At 46.0% G+C, this 17,731-nt stretch overlaps 1 protein-coding gene across 2 annotated transcripts in view; it reads right to left on the bottom strand.

Moving 5' to 3' along the window:
- Positions 1–16,124, bottom strand: part of LOC147725336 (sodium-dependent phosphate transport protein 2B-like) — a 70,794-nt gene extending 54,670 nt beyond the window's left edge. The window contains exons 1-3 of one of the 2 annotated variants that reach the window (XM_086964009.1): positions 15,798–16,124; positions 7,096–7,202; positions 6,835–6,996 (exon numbers count right to left, since the gene is read on the bottom strand). In XM_086964009.1, coding sequence (XP_086820135.1) covers positions 6,835–6,996; positions 7,096–7,198 — 265 coding nt within the window. In that variant the 5' untranslated portion in view covers positions 7,199–7,202; positions 15,798–16,124. Of the gene's footprint in view, positions 1–6,834; positions 6,997–7,095; positions 7,203–15,662 lie in introns of both variants that reach the window. The other variant, XM_086964008.1, reaches the window with a different exon arrangement.
- Between the last annotated feature and the right edge of the window lie 1,607 nt (positions 16,125–17,731).

Here is a 17,731-nt window from a genome sequence, read left to right on the forward strand (position 1 = left end):
CGGTGAGCAGCTATTTTTAAGGTCTGAGGGGGCGGGCATCATCCCATGGAGGTTCCCACCCAGGGGGAGGGGCCACTGGCACCTCCTAGAACCTCAGGGGCAAGGTAATTGGTGTTTCAAAGGGGCGCGGGTTGGAGTAGTCACGCTTTCCTTAGGCTGGTAGCCACCCCGCGCGCGCATACTCATGACATTACCGGATGGCGCAGAGTAAGGGCCCTCCTTTAGTGGGTAAATGGAGTTCACGGCGTGGACCGGGTAATTACCAGGCCCGGCTGCGCATGCGCACATCTGTAGGTGAGGCGCAGCTAGTAGGACCTGACACCGGTTAGCGACCTTGCCATATGGCCAGAAATGTAGTATACAAAAATCTAGATGAGGATGTTAGATTCGGTTAGGAAACAATCTGTATTAGAGTTTCTGTTAAGGTTAGTCTCTCAAACTTGTTGACAATATTGTATCTAATGTCCTGCTGATTTTTGTATAAATTGTTTATCATGCTATTAAAATTTTTTAATTTTCATATCTTAATAAATACGGCCGGGGGGTTTTGCGACCCCCGCCTTCCAAAGATAACCATGTTTCATGTTCATGTTTCCGGGGGTTGGTGTGGTCATTTGGGGGGGGGGGCGGCAGCCAGTCGCTGACCATGCTTGCAGCATGTTCATAGGACCTAAGCAAATCTTTCTTAGGAGAAAATATCACTTGTTTCTTTAAATCAGAATCTTCTATGCCATCACTGCTTTCCAATAACACAAGAGTATTTGGTATCGATGTACATTCTTTGAAAGTAAATGAGGTATCATTTTTCTCTCCCCTCGCTCCCAGAATAAGCTCATGGTACTTTTCTAACAATAGCGGCCTTTTCTCGTGGTAACAAGGTTTCTTCTGATCTCGTTGCCTGTAGGCATTCATCTTCCAAAGTAAGACTCCCATTCCTCGAGTCCATCTCCAGAAGTGCAGCCACCCCTGTCATGGAATGCAGCGGCCATTTTAAAGGAGCCTGGCACGTATAATGGCTCCATTATTAAGCGAAGCGGTCATCTGTGCTGCTCAATGTTAGATCAAAAAGCAAAATACAAGTTTGAAGAGGAAGATTTAACGACTTTGGGTGCAGGTTCAAACATACTGTTGTCAAGGTATGTACAGCTGTACATTTTAATTTAACATATGCTAGCTGCACATCTGTGCATGTTGCACAATTCCCTAATTATTATAATGTATTATTTTTCAATGATTACAAATGCACATTTTATGGGGTGACTCTGCTGGGCCTCTGTGCTGTTGTGCAGCTTAAAAAAGCACGCAGAAGCACAGGCATTGGTTTGGCATGCAAGATTTTCTGTAACATTTTACAGTAAAAGCCCGAAGCCAGGCACCCTACGTCAAGCAGATTTTTGTGGATTTCATATTACCAAGTAAGTACGTTTTGTTGTCTGATTAATAAAAATCATCATAAAATGATACATTGCAGTAAATATCCAGAAGTTTAACATAAATATTCTTATAAAAGACCATATAATATTATAAAATCATTCTTTCATTTTCATTTTCATTTTCCAATCTTTATTTCGGCCATTTGGCCATAAAAGATGAACAATACACATATACAATCACAGATAAATCAGTTCATAAAGGGATAAAACCATTGGAATGCATATGCTAAAAATGCTATAAAAACTGTGCATCTAAAATTTTAGGAAGGATCCAACATCTTTAAAATACGGTTACGCGTATGCCAAACATTGGTAAGAAATTTTGTTAATGCGAAAACAGTTGGGCCAGAGACATCAGATTTTAAAATCCTATACATTGGTGCATATTCCCGAGACGAGACCCGGTCCTGAGGGCGATTAGGCTTATCTGCAGGAGACGGACGCCGTGGGCGATGTGCCAAATGCGCCGTCCCCTCCCTCCCGCGGTCTATGGGGTGGATTTTCATCCCTGGTGAAGTGCCTTTTATTTTTGGTCTCTAAATTTTAGAGGCCGGAGGTGTGTGCGTCCTACCTTCGGGTGGTGAAGCCCGCCCCCTGTTTTTTTGCACTTCACAGACTTTTAACTTTCAAGTCCTCTGGTAGGGTGGGCCTTAGAGTGCCCATACCGCCGAGGTTTAACACCATAGGTCCTGACGAATGCCAGGTTAATGATACCACACCGGCTGAAACATGTCCATGTTGACCATTCACATCTTCACTTAATGCTAGTGGGAGTAAGACCATCCAATTAGTTGGCCCTACTCACCGACACATTTTTTAACCTTGTCCTTGATGGTCTCTGATTAAAATTAAATTTTTGACACATACAAGGCAATTTTAATCTCACCACTTGACACTATTCACGTACTTCTTCACATAGCCCTCCCATCACAAAAACCAGCTCCGCAGTAATTCTGGCGTCGAAGCACACCGGGGTGGCATTCGGTCACACCCGGTGGGGCCCGATGATGAAGCAAGTCACCGACCAGGTCGGTGAGTGAGGGCTTTCCTAACAAACCTATTGGGTTTTGTTGTTTTCTTGTGCTCTGTGCCTTTTTCCACCTTAACCAGAACAGGAACACTCTTTTGTTGTTGTTGCATATTCCCTGCAGCCCATATTCCTTATCAATGGGAGGAGCCAGTATTTTCTCGCTACCTTGTAGGCTGGGCAGAAGAAAGCCACGTGTAAGTCGGTTTCCTCCATGGCATCACAGGCCGGACACTGCTTTGGGATGGAAGACGATGACCAGGTGCTTGTAAAGGACCGGAAGGGCAGTGTGCCGTATCTCCATTGGAGAAACAGCTTTCTAGCAAGTACAGGGGAAATAGGATCCAGTACCTTCTCAAACCTATAAAGGTCCTTGCTTTGCAAAAACACAGAGGATAGAGATCCTTCTGCCTGGGTAGCTTGGGCCCTAGCTAATTTTTGTTCATGGTATACATTAGCCAGGGACCTTTTGGAGATGTTTAATGCGGCATTCGCCGGCTCAGTCCATAAGTCCAGGGAGCCCTAATTCCATACAAGTGACTTGGATGTTTTTGACCCAGGGGATGCGGAGCGCTTTTGGGTGGTTCAATAATTCAACCAATTCCGCCCTGTATTCTGCAAGATCATTACTGCTCCACAGCCTACGCCAGAAGGCTATGGGTCTCAGGCTTATTTCATCTGCTAGCGGTCGTAGACCCAAATCAAGCCTCAAGGGGAGGAGCGGGGTACTGGGCGGGAGTGCGGCTATCTGTCTTACAGCGACGGCTCGTGGAGGGAGTTACGGTGGGGCAGGAGGGTGGGGAGGGGGAGGGGCAGGGTGGCGGTTGCTAAAAACCGGCATATGGATAATTGTAGGTAAGTAAACAATTTAATTAATAAAACGAATTTCGTAGTGCGCCTTGCATCGCAAAATGCAATGCAGTGCGAGCTACGAAATTCGTTGTATTAATTAAATTGTTTACTTACCTGCAATTATCCATATGCCGGTTTTTAGCAACCTCCACCCTGCCCCTCCCGCTCCCCACCCTCCTGCCCCACCGTAACTCCCTCCACAAGCCGTCGCTGCTGTCTTATAAACTTGTTTTCCGTTAGTGACAGACTCCGGCAAGGTGTATGACCCCACAGTTCCGCCCCATACATGATCGCTCCCCTAGCCTGGGCCTTATATATCTGGATTAGTGCCCCCAATGGGCGGTATGATGAGCCGGTCATCATCCGGGCGATACCCCCAGTAGTTTGTATTAGTTTGAGGTTTGCCCTACTCTGGTGGGTTTGAGGTTTGCCCTATTCTGGTATTCAATTAAAAATGATACGCGTAAACAAATCGCCAAAGTTAAGACTGAAGCTGCATGTATCCTAGCCTGCAGAAAACGATACAGGTTGCTTCAAAATGTCAAGTGCTTGTTTACAGTGTATGCATAAAAATACATCAAGGCTTAAAAATAGAGCTGCTTTTATCCAAACCCGCAAAAAAACACATACAGGGTACATCAAAATTCCAAATGATTGTACGCAAATAGAGCTGCTGTTATCCTAACCAATCATAATACTTGTTTTCGCCCCTTTGATAACAACTGTGTCCTTGTGCTCATGACACTCTGCCCTGTAAACACTGCTTGAAATGGACACAGGGGCTGGGGCCTGCAGGCGCTTTGGATGCGGACGCCTAAGTGAGAATCTGATTTTGCTGTTTACACACAAAAAGGAAATGGGGAAAAGTGAATTTACCTTATTTTGCAAAGTACTACCACGCACAAAGCACTGGACTTAACACAGGGTTGGCTTTTCAGAGGAAATATGCAAAAAATGCTAGGTTTTTACTAGATGGTTTTCTAATGCAGAAAAAAAAGACATTACTTGAAGTGACTCGTTCCTATCTGTTGCTCTTGAGTCTAGATCTAAAGGTGTCAGTAAGAGGAGCTGGGAGATGCTGATGACACGCACCAGGCAAATTGGATACACAAATGAGCACACCATACCTCCCCTGACTTGCCTACACGTCTCCAAGCCTGGTGAGATTATGCTGGCGCCTCCTATTCCATTGAATAATCAGTAGCATAGGGTGAGTACAAGAGACTATAGTTTGTAGATCCTTTAAGCACCCTAACAACCAACGCAGGGACTTGAGCCTTAAGGCGGTTTTGAGAAACCCCAACTGTGACTTCAAGACTATTTGAAATCCATGCATTAAAAAATCCCACATGCCTACAATGCGCCCCATGTGCGTCATTTAAATCTCTACCACACTGAGTTGAGACATCTTGAAATCAAGGCAGTGTGAAAGCATGATCCACAACCACACCTGGAACTACATCCACTAATAAAGGCCCCTTGAAGCCTAAAAAGGCGGGCGTTTTCAGGAGGGGCATCGCTACCTCAAAGGACACCCGTGAGTTATCCATCGATCACCTCTACACTGCAGGTTGTCAGAACGACGTTCAATACCTGTTACCTGCGGACAAATCAACACCACACGACCACTCAAGGCGACTCTGAATCCCCCTGCTCTAGTAAGCCAATGGTTTTAGCAGTACTACCACAGTACTAGGCTTCATGGCAGGAGGTTAGAGTTTACTGTCATGGAAACCATATTTGCTTCCAGAGCAGTATTTAGTGCGACATTCAAATGTTGCTGTCTTTCATCTTTAACACAGGCGTTGTTGTGGGCCTACAAAAAAACCTGCCTCTGGGAATGGCTGTCATTTTACCCATCGGAACCTCACTTGAATGCAATGTGACCTCATTGACTTGCAAGCAGTCGTCGCCTGAATCCTTAACCCCCCCCACCCCAACTTCATGGCTGGTATCTTCAACTTCTAATACCTCAATACAATCTTGGAGAACAATGTGTAAATAAAACTACAAAAATATGTGGAATAAAGGGGCATATTTACAAACTCCTGTCCCCATCACAAGGTCACCTACAGTGACGTTGTGGTAGCGATACGGGCTGCGCCTTATTTACAAGTCAGCATTAAGCCACATAACCTGGCGTAACGCTGCCTTGCAAATAAGGCCCCCTTTCACGCTATGGGGAGGGCAATGGGTGTTACTGTGGGCGCTCAACTGCGACACCCATTGATTTTGATGCTGCCTCCCGGTTACAAGAGAGGCGTAAATAGGAGGCAGCGCCAGAATTAAGACTAGAGAAAACCTGGTCGTACTCTGGCGCAAGAAGGAGACATTTTTCATTTCTCCTCGTTTTTGCTGTTTTCATGAGGGCTGCGTTGTGCAGCACACATGAAAACAGCAAAGGGCCAATGTTAATTTATGTACAGGAAGGTCCCCCTTCCTGCACATAAACAATCTTTTTTTTTTAAATTCTGTTTTGCAACTTCTGTGTGTGCTGCAGAACACATAAAAGTTACAAAGTGGCATTTAAAGATTTCCTGCACATAAACAATCTTTCCCTGAACGCAGATATCCTTGCACTATGGTGCAAGGGGGCCTGCATTGGTACTAGGCTCCTGACCTTAGCACCAGCGCAGGGGGAAACGCAGGGCTGCACCATATTCTTGTCAATATGGTTCAGCCCTGCGTTTCAGAAGTGGCGGAGCGTGTCGCTAAACCAAGGAGGCTAATTACACGCTCTGCCACTTCTTTTTAAATATGCCCCAAAGTTCCTTACTGTGATCATCTGCCAGTCTCCCAGCTCAGGACAGAAATGAATACAAGGCTAGTTAAGATTTGAATTTGAAAAGAGCCCCGTACCCCATTGGTCTGCAACCTGCTGTATACCCTTCCTGTATCTACTTGTGATAGGGTCGGCAGTGCTATGGTTTCAAACAGGCTAAATGAGTGCCAAGGGATAGCTAATAATGCATTTTTGTGAGTCAGTCCAGCATTTAGAAAAATATGAGACAACCAAAATGTAAGTTAAACAAGAAGTAAGCTGTCTTCTGAAGCAATCATTAGAAAAGACAAACAGACATATGCTCCAGGCTACACTAGCAAGGGATCTTCTGCGGATCGTGACCTAGAGCCTCAGAGGGAGAACCCACTGAAGAGATAATGTTCATTGCTTGCTCCTTGGCTTGGAAAGCTGGGGCCTTAGAAGGAAAAGTCATCTGTAGGCGCCACACGGGCCCGTTGGCGTCTTACAGGCCAGTCAGGTCCTGAGCTGGTCTTTGCTTTCCCCCTCTAGACCCTCTTGGTCAAATGAATCAGCCATCTGAAGGAAGTTAAAGCTCCTTGGTGTATGATTTTGTAGACAAATGCACAACACTCTGTCCTAGTCAAAGGATCAAGCCGTGGCGTGCAGGCCCGCACGCGTTCAAAGCTCAGGACATTCCAATGCAACAGATATGCAAAGAGACATGTTCAGAGTATCAAACAAATGATAAAGTGCCCCAACTATAAAGATGGTATATTTACCTGACCACTTGGGCCCTGAACTTTTCAGTTCAGGCATGTCCCATGGATCTACTTCTTCTTGCCCTGCACCATCGCCCGCAATCTCAGTAGATTTATCCACCAAGGTGAGGGTGGAGTAAGCCGGCAGCAAAGCTGGATCTGGTTCATCTAACGCCATATTATCTAAATTGGGAAAACAAATGATGGGATAAGCTAACATTAGTGCTTCCGGAGCAAGACAACAAAAGTATTGTCCTAGTCTCAGAGCATGACGGGACTTACCAGAGGAGTGAGCCACGTCATTTCCAGTCTGGGATGGGAGTGCAGAGGAAGCCGCCAATTTGGTTTCATCTTGAGACACTTGCAATTCAGGGAGAGGTGCCATCTTTCTAAAAGAATAAAAGATCAAAAGTGAGCTAATCAAAAGCACACAGAATCCTGCAAAGCTCACAGCAGGATCACTAAACAGGAGCCTCTGTACTTCTAATGAAACCCCCATCATGGTTTACAGGGCTGGCCTGAACGCGTTCCACAGGTCAGTGCCAATGCAGGTGCTAGTTTGCTCATTCACCAATACAACATTACCCATTCATCAATGGATTACCCTTAAACCACCTGCTAAAAGAGCAAGTCCCCTACATTAAACCACCACTGGGTCCTGGTTAAGTTAGCGTCTTTGCAAGCCGTATCCTTACTTCTCTGGCTACATTATCAGACGGGATAACGCACACCTCCTGGTTCTGATGTAGGTCCTGAAATAATTTGCTCCTGTCAAAACTGACATTGTTTAACCTCCTTCGAAGCATCAGTTTTTTGCCTGATTCCATGAAAGGAATATTTTGACTGAGAGAAAAAAAGTCATGGAAGATGTGTGCCGGGAACATACACAGTGCGAAACTATCTACAAACCGATTGAAAAGTGTTAGAGAAGGTTGTACAGTTACAAGATGGGTGACCATAACAAGGGCAGGTGGCACATTTCAGAAGGATCTCACTCTTGTTCTAGAACATGTGACAGAATGCAGAAAACCCAAGGAGAATACACCAGTGATACAAACTGAGGCAGGACTGTTGTGGAAGAATATGGAACAGCCCTGGCTCATCAATCAGTTGCAATAGGATAGCTTTCTTCCACAAGTTCTGCAATCAAAATACAGCTCAGTGAATTAGTTTACCAGGTCTTCAACCAGCAGCAATACAATGCTAAAGAACTATGTTTTCCATAATTGAAACTGCTTTTGGTGCATGGTGCATACTCTGTATACTAGTGGTTCAAAAACTAAACTATTGCACTTGACAGCAAACTGGATTTAGAGGCTCTAGCAACATTTTTAGGCATGGAGCTGCCAACTAACACATTATGGGACTCTACAACTAGCTATGATTTTGAGACAATGAATGGAGCTTTTCTTGCTAAGCCATTGCCGCTATCAAAGTACATATGAAGACATAAGCAGTACCTGATTCCAAGGCTATCTTTTTTCAAGGCTAATTGTATTCTGGCCTCTTGTCAAAGTTGTGTGCAAGAGTCCCAGGAGTTCTCCTCGCCAATCTGTCCTTAAAACATTACATGTGCAGGCAGTGAGTGTGACCTGTTCTCAAGCAGACAAGCCTACCCTAAATGAAAACACAGCACAGAGCTATAACCGTAGCTGCGGAAGAACATTCAGGCATGGAATGTGTACCTAGGGTCAGGAATGATGGGTCTGAATCAAGCACTGAAATGGACAGAAAACGTGCTCTTCCCAACAAAAAGAGAGTGCCCACGGGTTTGGATTCAGATCACCCTCACAGGCGCTACTTGTGCCAGTCTGCGCTGCAAGAGGCTCAGTACCACACTGGAAGAGGGGGCAGGGTGGGTCTTGACTAGGACAGCACACGGGCTCCAGCTTACCAGTGCTTCAGAAATAATTTGACCGCAACAACAGAAGAATATATGGGACAAGGTATTATAATGACACATGAATAAATGAAAGGTATTCGTGTTTTCTTACAAAATAGCTAAATGCAATAAAATGAAGCGCCTGAACATTTAGCACTGTCTAACTAGGGCCCAAATATTTCCTACTATCATTTATGGCATCTTCTCGTCCACAGGAGCCATGCTCATTCCCAGTAGTTAAGGTACAAAACCCCTTGTTGCATTTTAGGTTTGGTTACCTGACAGGCATAAGACTCTATAACTCTATTACAAATCTGCAAATATGCATATTCATTAACATATATTAAAACGCTCTTGCTCAACCACAGCTATCAAACGCTACTTAATCAGAACCCAAAGGTCATATTCCAGACTGGTTATCAGGGAACCCTCAAAGTAAAAGTTGCCACATATCCTTTTTTGCCCTCATCATCATCGCTTGAGTCTTTGAGCTGTATATTAATTGGGCACCAAGTTAATTCCTGGCAATGAAAATGATGGGAGTGAAGTCACCTTTGTGCTTGGCTTCCAACAGACGCCAGGGAAAGCTCTGCTGAGCAAGGAGGGATGGCCTGAGCGATGGTGTATCATATTTGTATAGAGCTTCGAACCCGTTAAGAGGAACCAAAGCACTTTGAAGGGCAAATCGCACGCTGTGCTTGGCTGGAAAATATGTGGGTTTGAAATGAGGCAAATGTGGGACAATTTAGTGTGTGTGTGATGGCCAGATGGCCAGTGGCATCAAGCAAAATGAAGCCCACCCCCCTTAAAGACTGTGAAGAGGGGCCCCTGAGTCTCCCATATCTCACAGACATTCATTGGCCTTGGACTAAATGGGTGCCCCCTGAAGGGTTGGCACCCTCCCTGAACCTCCTGGGCTTCATTGCTGCCGATGGTGTTCTTATTACGTCATATGTTGGGGTGCTTACGTGTGTTGTGATGGGGCCTTTAATATTAGAGACCTCTCTGCGGTCCTTGGCAAACAGTTGCAATCATTCAATGTGAAAACGCGTAGGCCAGGGCTGCATCCATCAGAATGTAATGAGAAGGCAGGGTGTGTTTGCTTTGGCCTATCAGTCACGCCGAGGAGTCAATAATTGGTCAGGAAAGTTATCCTAGCTGAATTAAGAGAACAGTGATCTTTAATGATTGATGGCGCCGAAAGTATACCTGTGCACAAGCTGAGATTCGGTTCTCCCTTTGACCCTCTCACCTAACCCGGAGCCCCCTACCCTTGAGGTTGTATAAAATTATCACGTAAGACTAAACAAACACGTAGTTCATTTGCTTACTTAACTTTCAATTATTTCTCTATTTTAGTTTTGTTTAAACAATGTACATTTCAAAGTTCATTCTTTATACAGAGACGAAATACGTTAATATGTCTAAAGAGTCTGTCTGTATTGAAAAGTGGGATTGGATGGTTTGAAGGTTTTCTGAGGTGGTCTGTTGGACCATGCTTGTTGCACTTTGTATGGGCCAGGCAGGTCTCCGCTCACCATATGCACTGGTGTCTGGGAGGGGGGCAGCGATGGACATCACCAGAGCATGCACCAGAGAGGACCACCATTTTATGCAGCACACATCAAAGGAGTCCAGATCAACCCTGCAGTCCATCCACCATCCAACCAAGAGCCACACATCCAACATACACACAACATATGTCCTACATTGATGCCCCGGACATGTAGAAGGCAAAGAATTCCAAATATAAGAACTGGGTGCAGCTGGATGGGAGACATTGTATTCACATAGGCACAGATGAACGAGACCCCGCCCCTGGTGTCGGTCACTCAGCCACCGCCATCTGTCGCCTCATCGCCAGGTTGATAGCCACTCTAAGAATGGGGATACACTTTGGGTATCTCTCTATCTTCAGGGTCCAGATCTGACGTCACCATAAACCCAGACCTGCACGGAGCGCCTCCAGTTGGCTCTAAAGATGATTCAACTCATGGGTGAAAAAGCAAGACTCCACAACAGCGTGGCAGGGCAGGGCGCCACAGCAGAGGACTTTCATCCCAACAGTGATACCCTTCCAGCATAATAGTTTTACAGTGGAGACGTGGAGTGCATTGGAGAGCATTATAACGAGGGCTAACCTATGCATTCCTAGTCATGACAGAAAAGCCAGCAGATGCAAACTCTGAGAAATTAGATCCGTAGAAAGGCTTTGTCCCTGAGATTAATAGTTACACAAGACATCATAGGCAGCGAGTCACATATCATTTCTAAACACAATTATAGCTTAGATACCAAGCTGATAACAGGGTCAGAATTATCAAAAACACATGACTAAGTATTGCAAAAAGTGCACCAACAATGGATGCTACACGATTCATAAGTTTTGAAGTATGACTGATGAGGCTATTTAGGTCATGAAGTTACCCTGGTACAATTACAAATGGCTTCAGGCATCGAGTGTATTATTACACCAGATTGTGACCTAAGTGCTAAGTGATGGAGGACAATGTCTTCAAAGAGTGCTTTTTCACCAATTGGCCTGTGTTATTACGCTTTGCCCTCAGTCCTGCACAGGCGTAGGGCTGATGGTCACTGGTCATGCAAACATGATAAAGTGCAAACCCTCAGGTACTCACCGGGAGCATAATATTAGTAAGCACAGAGTGAACAATTAATGTAGGAGGGACATTAAATGTAAATACTAAGTTACACAACACAAAATATGTGTCGAAACTATCTTCAATGTAGGTGTCCAAAAAGTGACTTCTGTGGGCACAACCCGCAGATTCGGACTCATAGCCTAATCTGCAGACATTACCGATTGCTGATGGAATATATGGCCAAGTGAAATTTACAAGGAGGGCGGAGGCCTGCGTTCAGGTTCAGGTGTGGGGGGCTGGGTTTTTCCTGAGAAGGGCAGTGGGGTACACACTGTGAAGGTACTGAATGCAGACAAAACAGATACCAAAACCAGGTACTGTGGTATTTATCAGAGGAGGTAAATACCTCCAGTTCCTAGCTCTTCATATGAAAATGAGGAATTGCATACAGAATTTTGTATTTTCCCAACCTAATTACACATTTATTAGAATTTAACATGTATTTTCACCGAGTAAATGATAGTGACTTTGACCTGCCAATATTGACCAGGACAAAATGTCGGTGGTCTGGCAATGGCTGCATGTCTCTGAGCAAACAGAGGTTTGTGCAGAGATTCCTATTTGTACAGTCCAATTGGAATCAGGGCCCAAGTGTCAACCATTAAAGCAGAGTTCTTCCAACAGTGTGGCTTACAAACAAGGAAGGCCTGGAAGCGCCACGTTATTCATTTGGTGCGTTTCCAGGCAATCTTGATTTACATTCAGCAGCCGAAGGGCTTCAACAGAGAGTACGAACTGTGATCCTGGATTCCCTGAGATGGGGTCAGTGAGGGGGGGGGGCAGGCTGAAGGATGTGGCTAAAAAGAGCAATGTATTCTGTAACAGGTGTGTTATTTTCCTAACCTTCAGGTAACTGCGCACAAAAAAAAATGTCCACACGTTAAATGTAAAATAAATTCAAGTTAAACTAATCAGTTTTACTATGAAACCTCAGTTGCCTAATGCAATCAAGGCAGATGTCTGTTTGTGGCAAGAAAGCAGCACAACTAGAATTACGCAGCAGGAAAGGACCAAAGGTATGCAGGATGGTTAAATAAATTATGTTACAAGAAAATGCAAATAATACGACTTAATGTGGCACATTTTATGACAGTATTTCATTATGTTTCCATTTGTACACATGTGAATATTGTCTGGGCCAAGATTTAACTTCATTAGTTACGAGTTTACCACCGAAATACACCAGCGAGAACCTGAAAGGTGACATCACTTTTTGTGGAGGACTGTCAAGTGCGTGGCAACATGTTGCTACATTTTTAACACCTTTTAATCTGTTTTAGCTAGAAACATTTTTTTTAAATGTTCAGATTATGCAGCAGATGACTGATTAAGTGGCAAGTGCGACAACATCCATAATTAAGCAGAAAATGCTGCAGAATCACATAATTTCAATGGTCCTGCCAGAAAATGACAAAACTGAATCCTAGTTGGCTCAGTGGGGAATATGGCATGTGCATATATGGTGTTAAACATTCCAAGCCTTTGACAGACAACACTGTGAATATGTAAGTCATCATTTTTATCTATATATTCTAGTAGTAAGTAATAAGATTACACTCAGAAACATCTTGATGAGTGTTCCTTAAAAATATTGCAGTCAATAACTGCTGGTGACACCCTCACAATACCTCTCAATAATAAAAAAAACCTTTGTGGAGCTGCAAGTGGCTCCATTAGTTCAAGCCTTTACTGGCTTCCTATGTTGACTCAAGGTCCCGGGGGCAAACCACCTATTCTCCATGTGCCTCAAAATCGGACCCTGTGTAATGTTGCTGGTGCTCATGTAAAGGAGTGCTCCAATGCCCTTGGGCCGAGTTTCCACTCAATAGAACTCTTAAAAAACAAAAGGTACAGAAACAGAGGCTGTTTCACAACTGTATTGATTATCAGGCATTGGTGGGTGACGGGTGAAGGAGAAAGAAGAGACATGCTTCTACTCAGGGACGCTGCTATGTATCACTTGTGCAACAGGTGTAGTTGCTGAGGCGCCAGGTGTTCACAACACACCAATAATGGGGAGCAGAATTTGTTGGTCAATTTCTGTTTTTGTTGGACAAATTTGCACCACTGTAGTTTTCAGATTTATTGTGGATTTTGAGCTACTGAAAAAGTATCCATGAAATTATCTCATAAGCCCTGGACCCCTGAGCTTAGCCCTGCCCTCCACCCCCAGTCCTTGCCATAGAGTTTTGGGGGGGGGAGGGGGGGTACTTTAAAATAGTTTGCGTTTGGGGGCCTCAGAGAAAAAAACGTTTGAAGACTTCTACATTAAAGAAACCCAGGTCAATCAATGCCACAAACAATCTATCAGTTCAGAAACAGACCTTCAAGTGAGCATCCGGCCAATTAACCCAGACACACGTCTGTGGACACTAAATGACACCACGGCACAGAACTGTCCCCTTGCAGCGCTGCTCCTGGAATAGGGCACGCCCGGCCGCCACCCCGGAGGGCCACTGCCACCCTGCACGTGTGCCTTAACGTCAATCTCAAGTGTGCCGGCTGCGGGCCAGGCCCCGCTCTCAGTATTTTGTTTGTTGCTGACAAACACATTAGCCAGAACAGGCTGTGCTTAAAAAGCTCTGGAAGGCCCTGTTGTTTCAAGAAATCACGAGCACTTTAAGAATAAGCTCTCGCTAAAGCAGGGAAACAAAGCGCGCCTTTCTTTGGGGCAGTCGGCGCTGTGTGATGTGGGCCGGTGAGCACCCCGGTGAGCAGGGCGCTCATGCGTTACGCCACCGAGTCTGTCCGGCGGTTCCCCGTCACTGCCGGGCAGACAGTCACTTCCAGTTCCACCCGATACTGTTACAGCTGAGTTCCACACTTCTGGCTGCGTCTTGTGTTCTAATAACAATCACGCGCGCCTTACTCAACACCTACTTTGCACAAGTAACATTCAGTGTCATGGTCAGTGGTGTAGCAATAGTCCCCGCAGCCCCCGCGGTGCTCGCGGCACCGAGCGACCTCCTGGGGAGGGGGAACTGTGCACGGGTGGCAGCCAAGAGCTCCTGACTGGGTCCGGAGCGTGCCCCTCCCCCCTGTGTACTTTGCAGGGGGTCCCCTCAACTTTCCTTACACTGATTTCTGTGCATCACTAATAAATTCCTGTGTGGCTTAAAACAACACAAACGTGTCTGTGGTGACTTGAAACAATGAAAGAAAGGTAATGAACGGAGCAAACTGCTTAAGAGAGCCAGTCACAGGTGAACAACAACAAGGGCCTTCTCATCTCTGCTCAAAACTGTGCAGACAGCACCCGCTAGACCAAGCAAGACAGCAGAGCCACAAACACACACTTAAAAGATACCCTGCTTCCGGGGGGAAAGTCAGAGTATTTTTTGAGTGTTTGTTGTCTCTCCCAACACGGATTGCTCTTTGGCAAACGCTGAAATTATTATATTAAATTAAAGCTCAAAAACACACACTTTTGTTGAAAACATGTACATTCCATGCAGACGAATACAGGACAGTTTCTAAAACTCAGAGGAGGGAATCAAAGGATGCCCGGCCCAACCTAAAGAGAACAAGATCACCTTTCTGGGCCTCTGTGTGATCTGCGCCCCATTTGTCATTCAGCAGAGAGCAGAATAAAGCTGCCAGTCCAATGCTTTCTGGATTTAACACAACTCTCCAAGAGGCTGGTTCAAATCACAGACACCTATCATATGAAAACCAGCATGTGTCATTCCATCAAAACGGCCATTTGAGCGCGCCCACAATCACTATCACAAATACAGCATTTCCACAAAGTTCACATAATATATCCAGCTGCTGAGGATATGGGATGACAACACTGCTACCTAAAATAACTTGCCTAGACTTAGACAATGTTCAATGACATCGACGGCATACCAAAGAAACGCTCAGAAATACTCAAGCTAGCAATACATTATGTTTCAACACACATTTTATCAAGATTTCTGGAACATTTGGTTTCCACCAGCCGTCTTTTTGTTGCAAGACTGTACCAATCATTCAGTGATGCTTTAAAGTAACATCACTGCAGTATAACACATTGCCAGGGGGAATAGGTTGTTTCTGCTGGACAGTGTAGGATGGAGGTTGTTAAGCAAACAAAACTCTGTGATTACAATGGCATGTGCTGAGGTGTACCTTGGCAAAGCGTTTGACTTGTGAAAAGTGCGTGAAAAAGATTCAAAAGTGCGAAAACCCTGTTCTTCCGTGGCTACTTTCTTATTTTCGTCTCTCTCTCTTTGCTTTCTTTCTTTATTCATTCCTTCTTTATTCTGTTCTGTTCTCCATCTTTTCTTACTTTTGTTTCTTCCTTCCCATCTTTATTTTACCTTTCTCTCCTACGTGCTTTACTTCTGCCTTTTTCTCTCTCCCTCTCCCTCTCCTCTCTTTGTTTCTTCTTTCTATCAGTTGGCTCCCGCGGTGCCCACCAGTTCTCCTGACCGAGGCGCAGCCCAGAGACTTACCGATCCCTCCAGTCAGTGGCTCGCAGGAATGCGGCAGGTGCCTCCGCGGATGCTATATATACACGTGGAGGCTGTCATCTGCTCTCCTCCCACCGCCTCGGAGGTACAGCCCACCTGCCGGCTTGGCACGCAGGGTGACAGCGAGGCAGACTCCCACAGTGAACCCTCAGGCCGGTCCACTTTTATCAGGATGCAGGAAACGTTCCATCAGCAGGACTGAGGGTCACAGGAACACGTCCTTCTGGGCGCTGAAGAAATCTTCTTTCCACCGTCAGGATTGCGGCAGGCTCTTATCTGCAGGTCTTCTTGATAAGTACTCCGGGGCACAGCTTCATCGAGCGAGAAGTCTGTAAATAAAGGAGCTCCGTGGGCAGGGGGTGTGTAGGGTGGGGGGGGGGGTGTTTGGGGGGGAGGGGGAGAGGCGCGATTTAGATCGGAGCCTGGGACTTCCAAGGTGAGACCTTTCCTGGAAACTGAGAGGGGACATTTATCAAGCATTGCACAAGCGCAACTCTACGTCAGAGCCATTTGCGCATATGCGCGGAAAGAGCGCAGGTTCAAAGGTATCAAGCGCTGCACATGAATGATGAGTGCACAGTGCACTATGGCATAGAAGCTTTGCCATTCAGCAGCAATGCACACCGGAGTCCCCCCCTGCTTTCTTGGAGCTCAAAGGCCTCCCAGTGAAAGGTGTGCGGGATGTACCCAAGGACACAAGGGTGAATTCCGCTGTCCTGCGGTGGTATGCGTGCGCCGACGTGTTGTTGTGATACTGGAATACGCCTCAGTGTTGCGTGGTTTCATAAATGCCAGGTGAACTTATTCCATACTCGGGTCCTGATGCAGGTGGGTCAGGTGTGATATGGCCGTCTTCAGGAAGAATGACGCGCTGCTCCTGGAAGCGAACCTTTGACCTTACTTCTTCCATTGTTGTAACCAGTGACATGGCTGCTTCTGGTGTTAAGTTGGAGATGGCCACGCAGAATGTTGGTGTCAGAGCTCACCACATTTATCTAGGTACAACAATGGCCTTCTCAGCGCCTTAAGACCATCATGAGTGAGTAGTGGCGCTTTACAAGAAACCTGATTGATTTTTGAAAAAAGAGGAAAGAAGCCATGTTTGGCCTGTGGATATCTGCACAGGTGCTAATCTGACTCCCATGGAGCTGTGCGACAGGAAGCAGTGGTGTGTGTAGCATAGGGGCATGTACCACGCCTTCCTATGACTGCTCTCTTTGTCCTCAATGAAACTGAAAGCAAAGGTGCCAGTAATGAGCCGGCACCAATTAAAAAGGCGGGTGTGCAACTTAAGCACTGCTCCCTACTGCAGGTGAGACTAAGGGGGAAGGCCCTGTGTGTCCATGGGGCGTCTGCAGGCGGATCCCAGTGCAGTGCACACTTTCCCTGCAGAGGTGCCCCCTGTGGGGGTGTCGTATTAAAGAATTCTCCTCATCTTCGCGAGTGCTTGCCTTTTCCCTTTCCTGGCTGCAATCAGGGCCGGACTGGGAACCAAAACCGGCCCCAGCAAAGTGCTCGGCCGCCCAACCGTGCTCTTTGCCAGGCCCGGTACAAAACAGCTCTGTAACAAAAACGGCCCCCCGGGGCACAAAACTGGCCCCCACCCTTGCGGCGCACCGGGGGATTGCCCGGTGCCCGCAACGGCCAGTCCGGGCCAGGCTGCAATGGTTGGGTTATGGGGGACTTACATTTTAAGGTTAGGCCAGATCTCAGAGCACCAATTCACCTTCTTGCTACCAGAGGTGTGACCCAGGTCACCTGGAAAATATCCACTTTTGATTGCAAAACAGAAATATAACTTCAATATGGAACAGATGCAACTAAAGAAGCAATATCCTGTCAAGACCAGTTGAAGAAATTAAGTGCAGACCTTTGTCTACTTCGATGCCTGCCCACCGTATGCGTGAGTAACCCTG

The sequence above is a fragment of the Lissotriton vulgaris genome, chromosome 3_2 (assembly GCF_964263255.1).
Source record: "Lissotriton vulgaris chromosome 3_2, aLisVul1.2, whole genome shotgun sequence".
Taxonomy (NCBI): Eukaryota; Metazoa; Chordata; class Amphibia; order Caudata; family Salamandridae; genus Lissotriton; species Lissotriton vulgaris.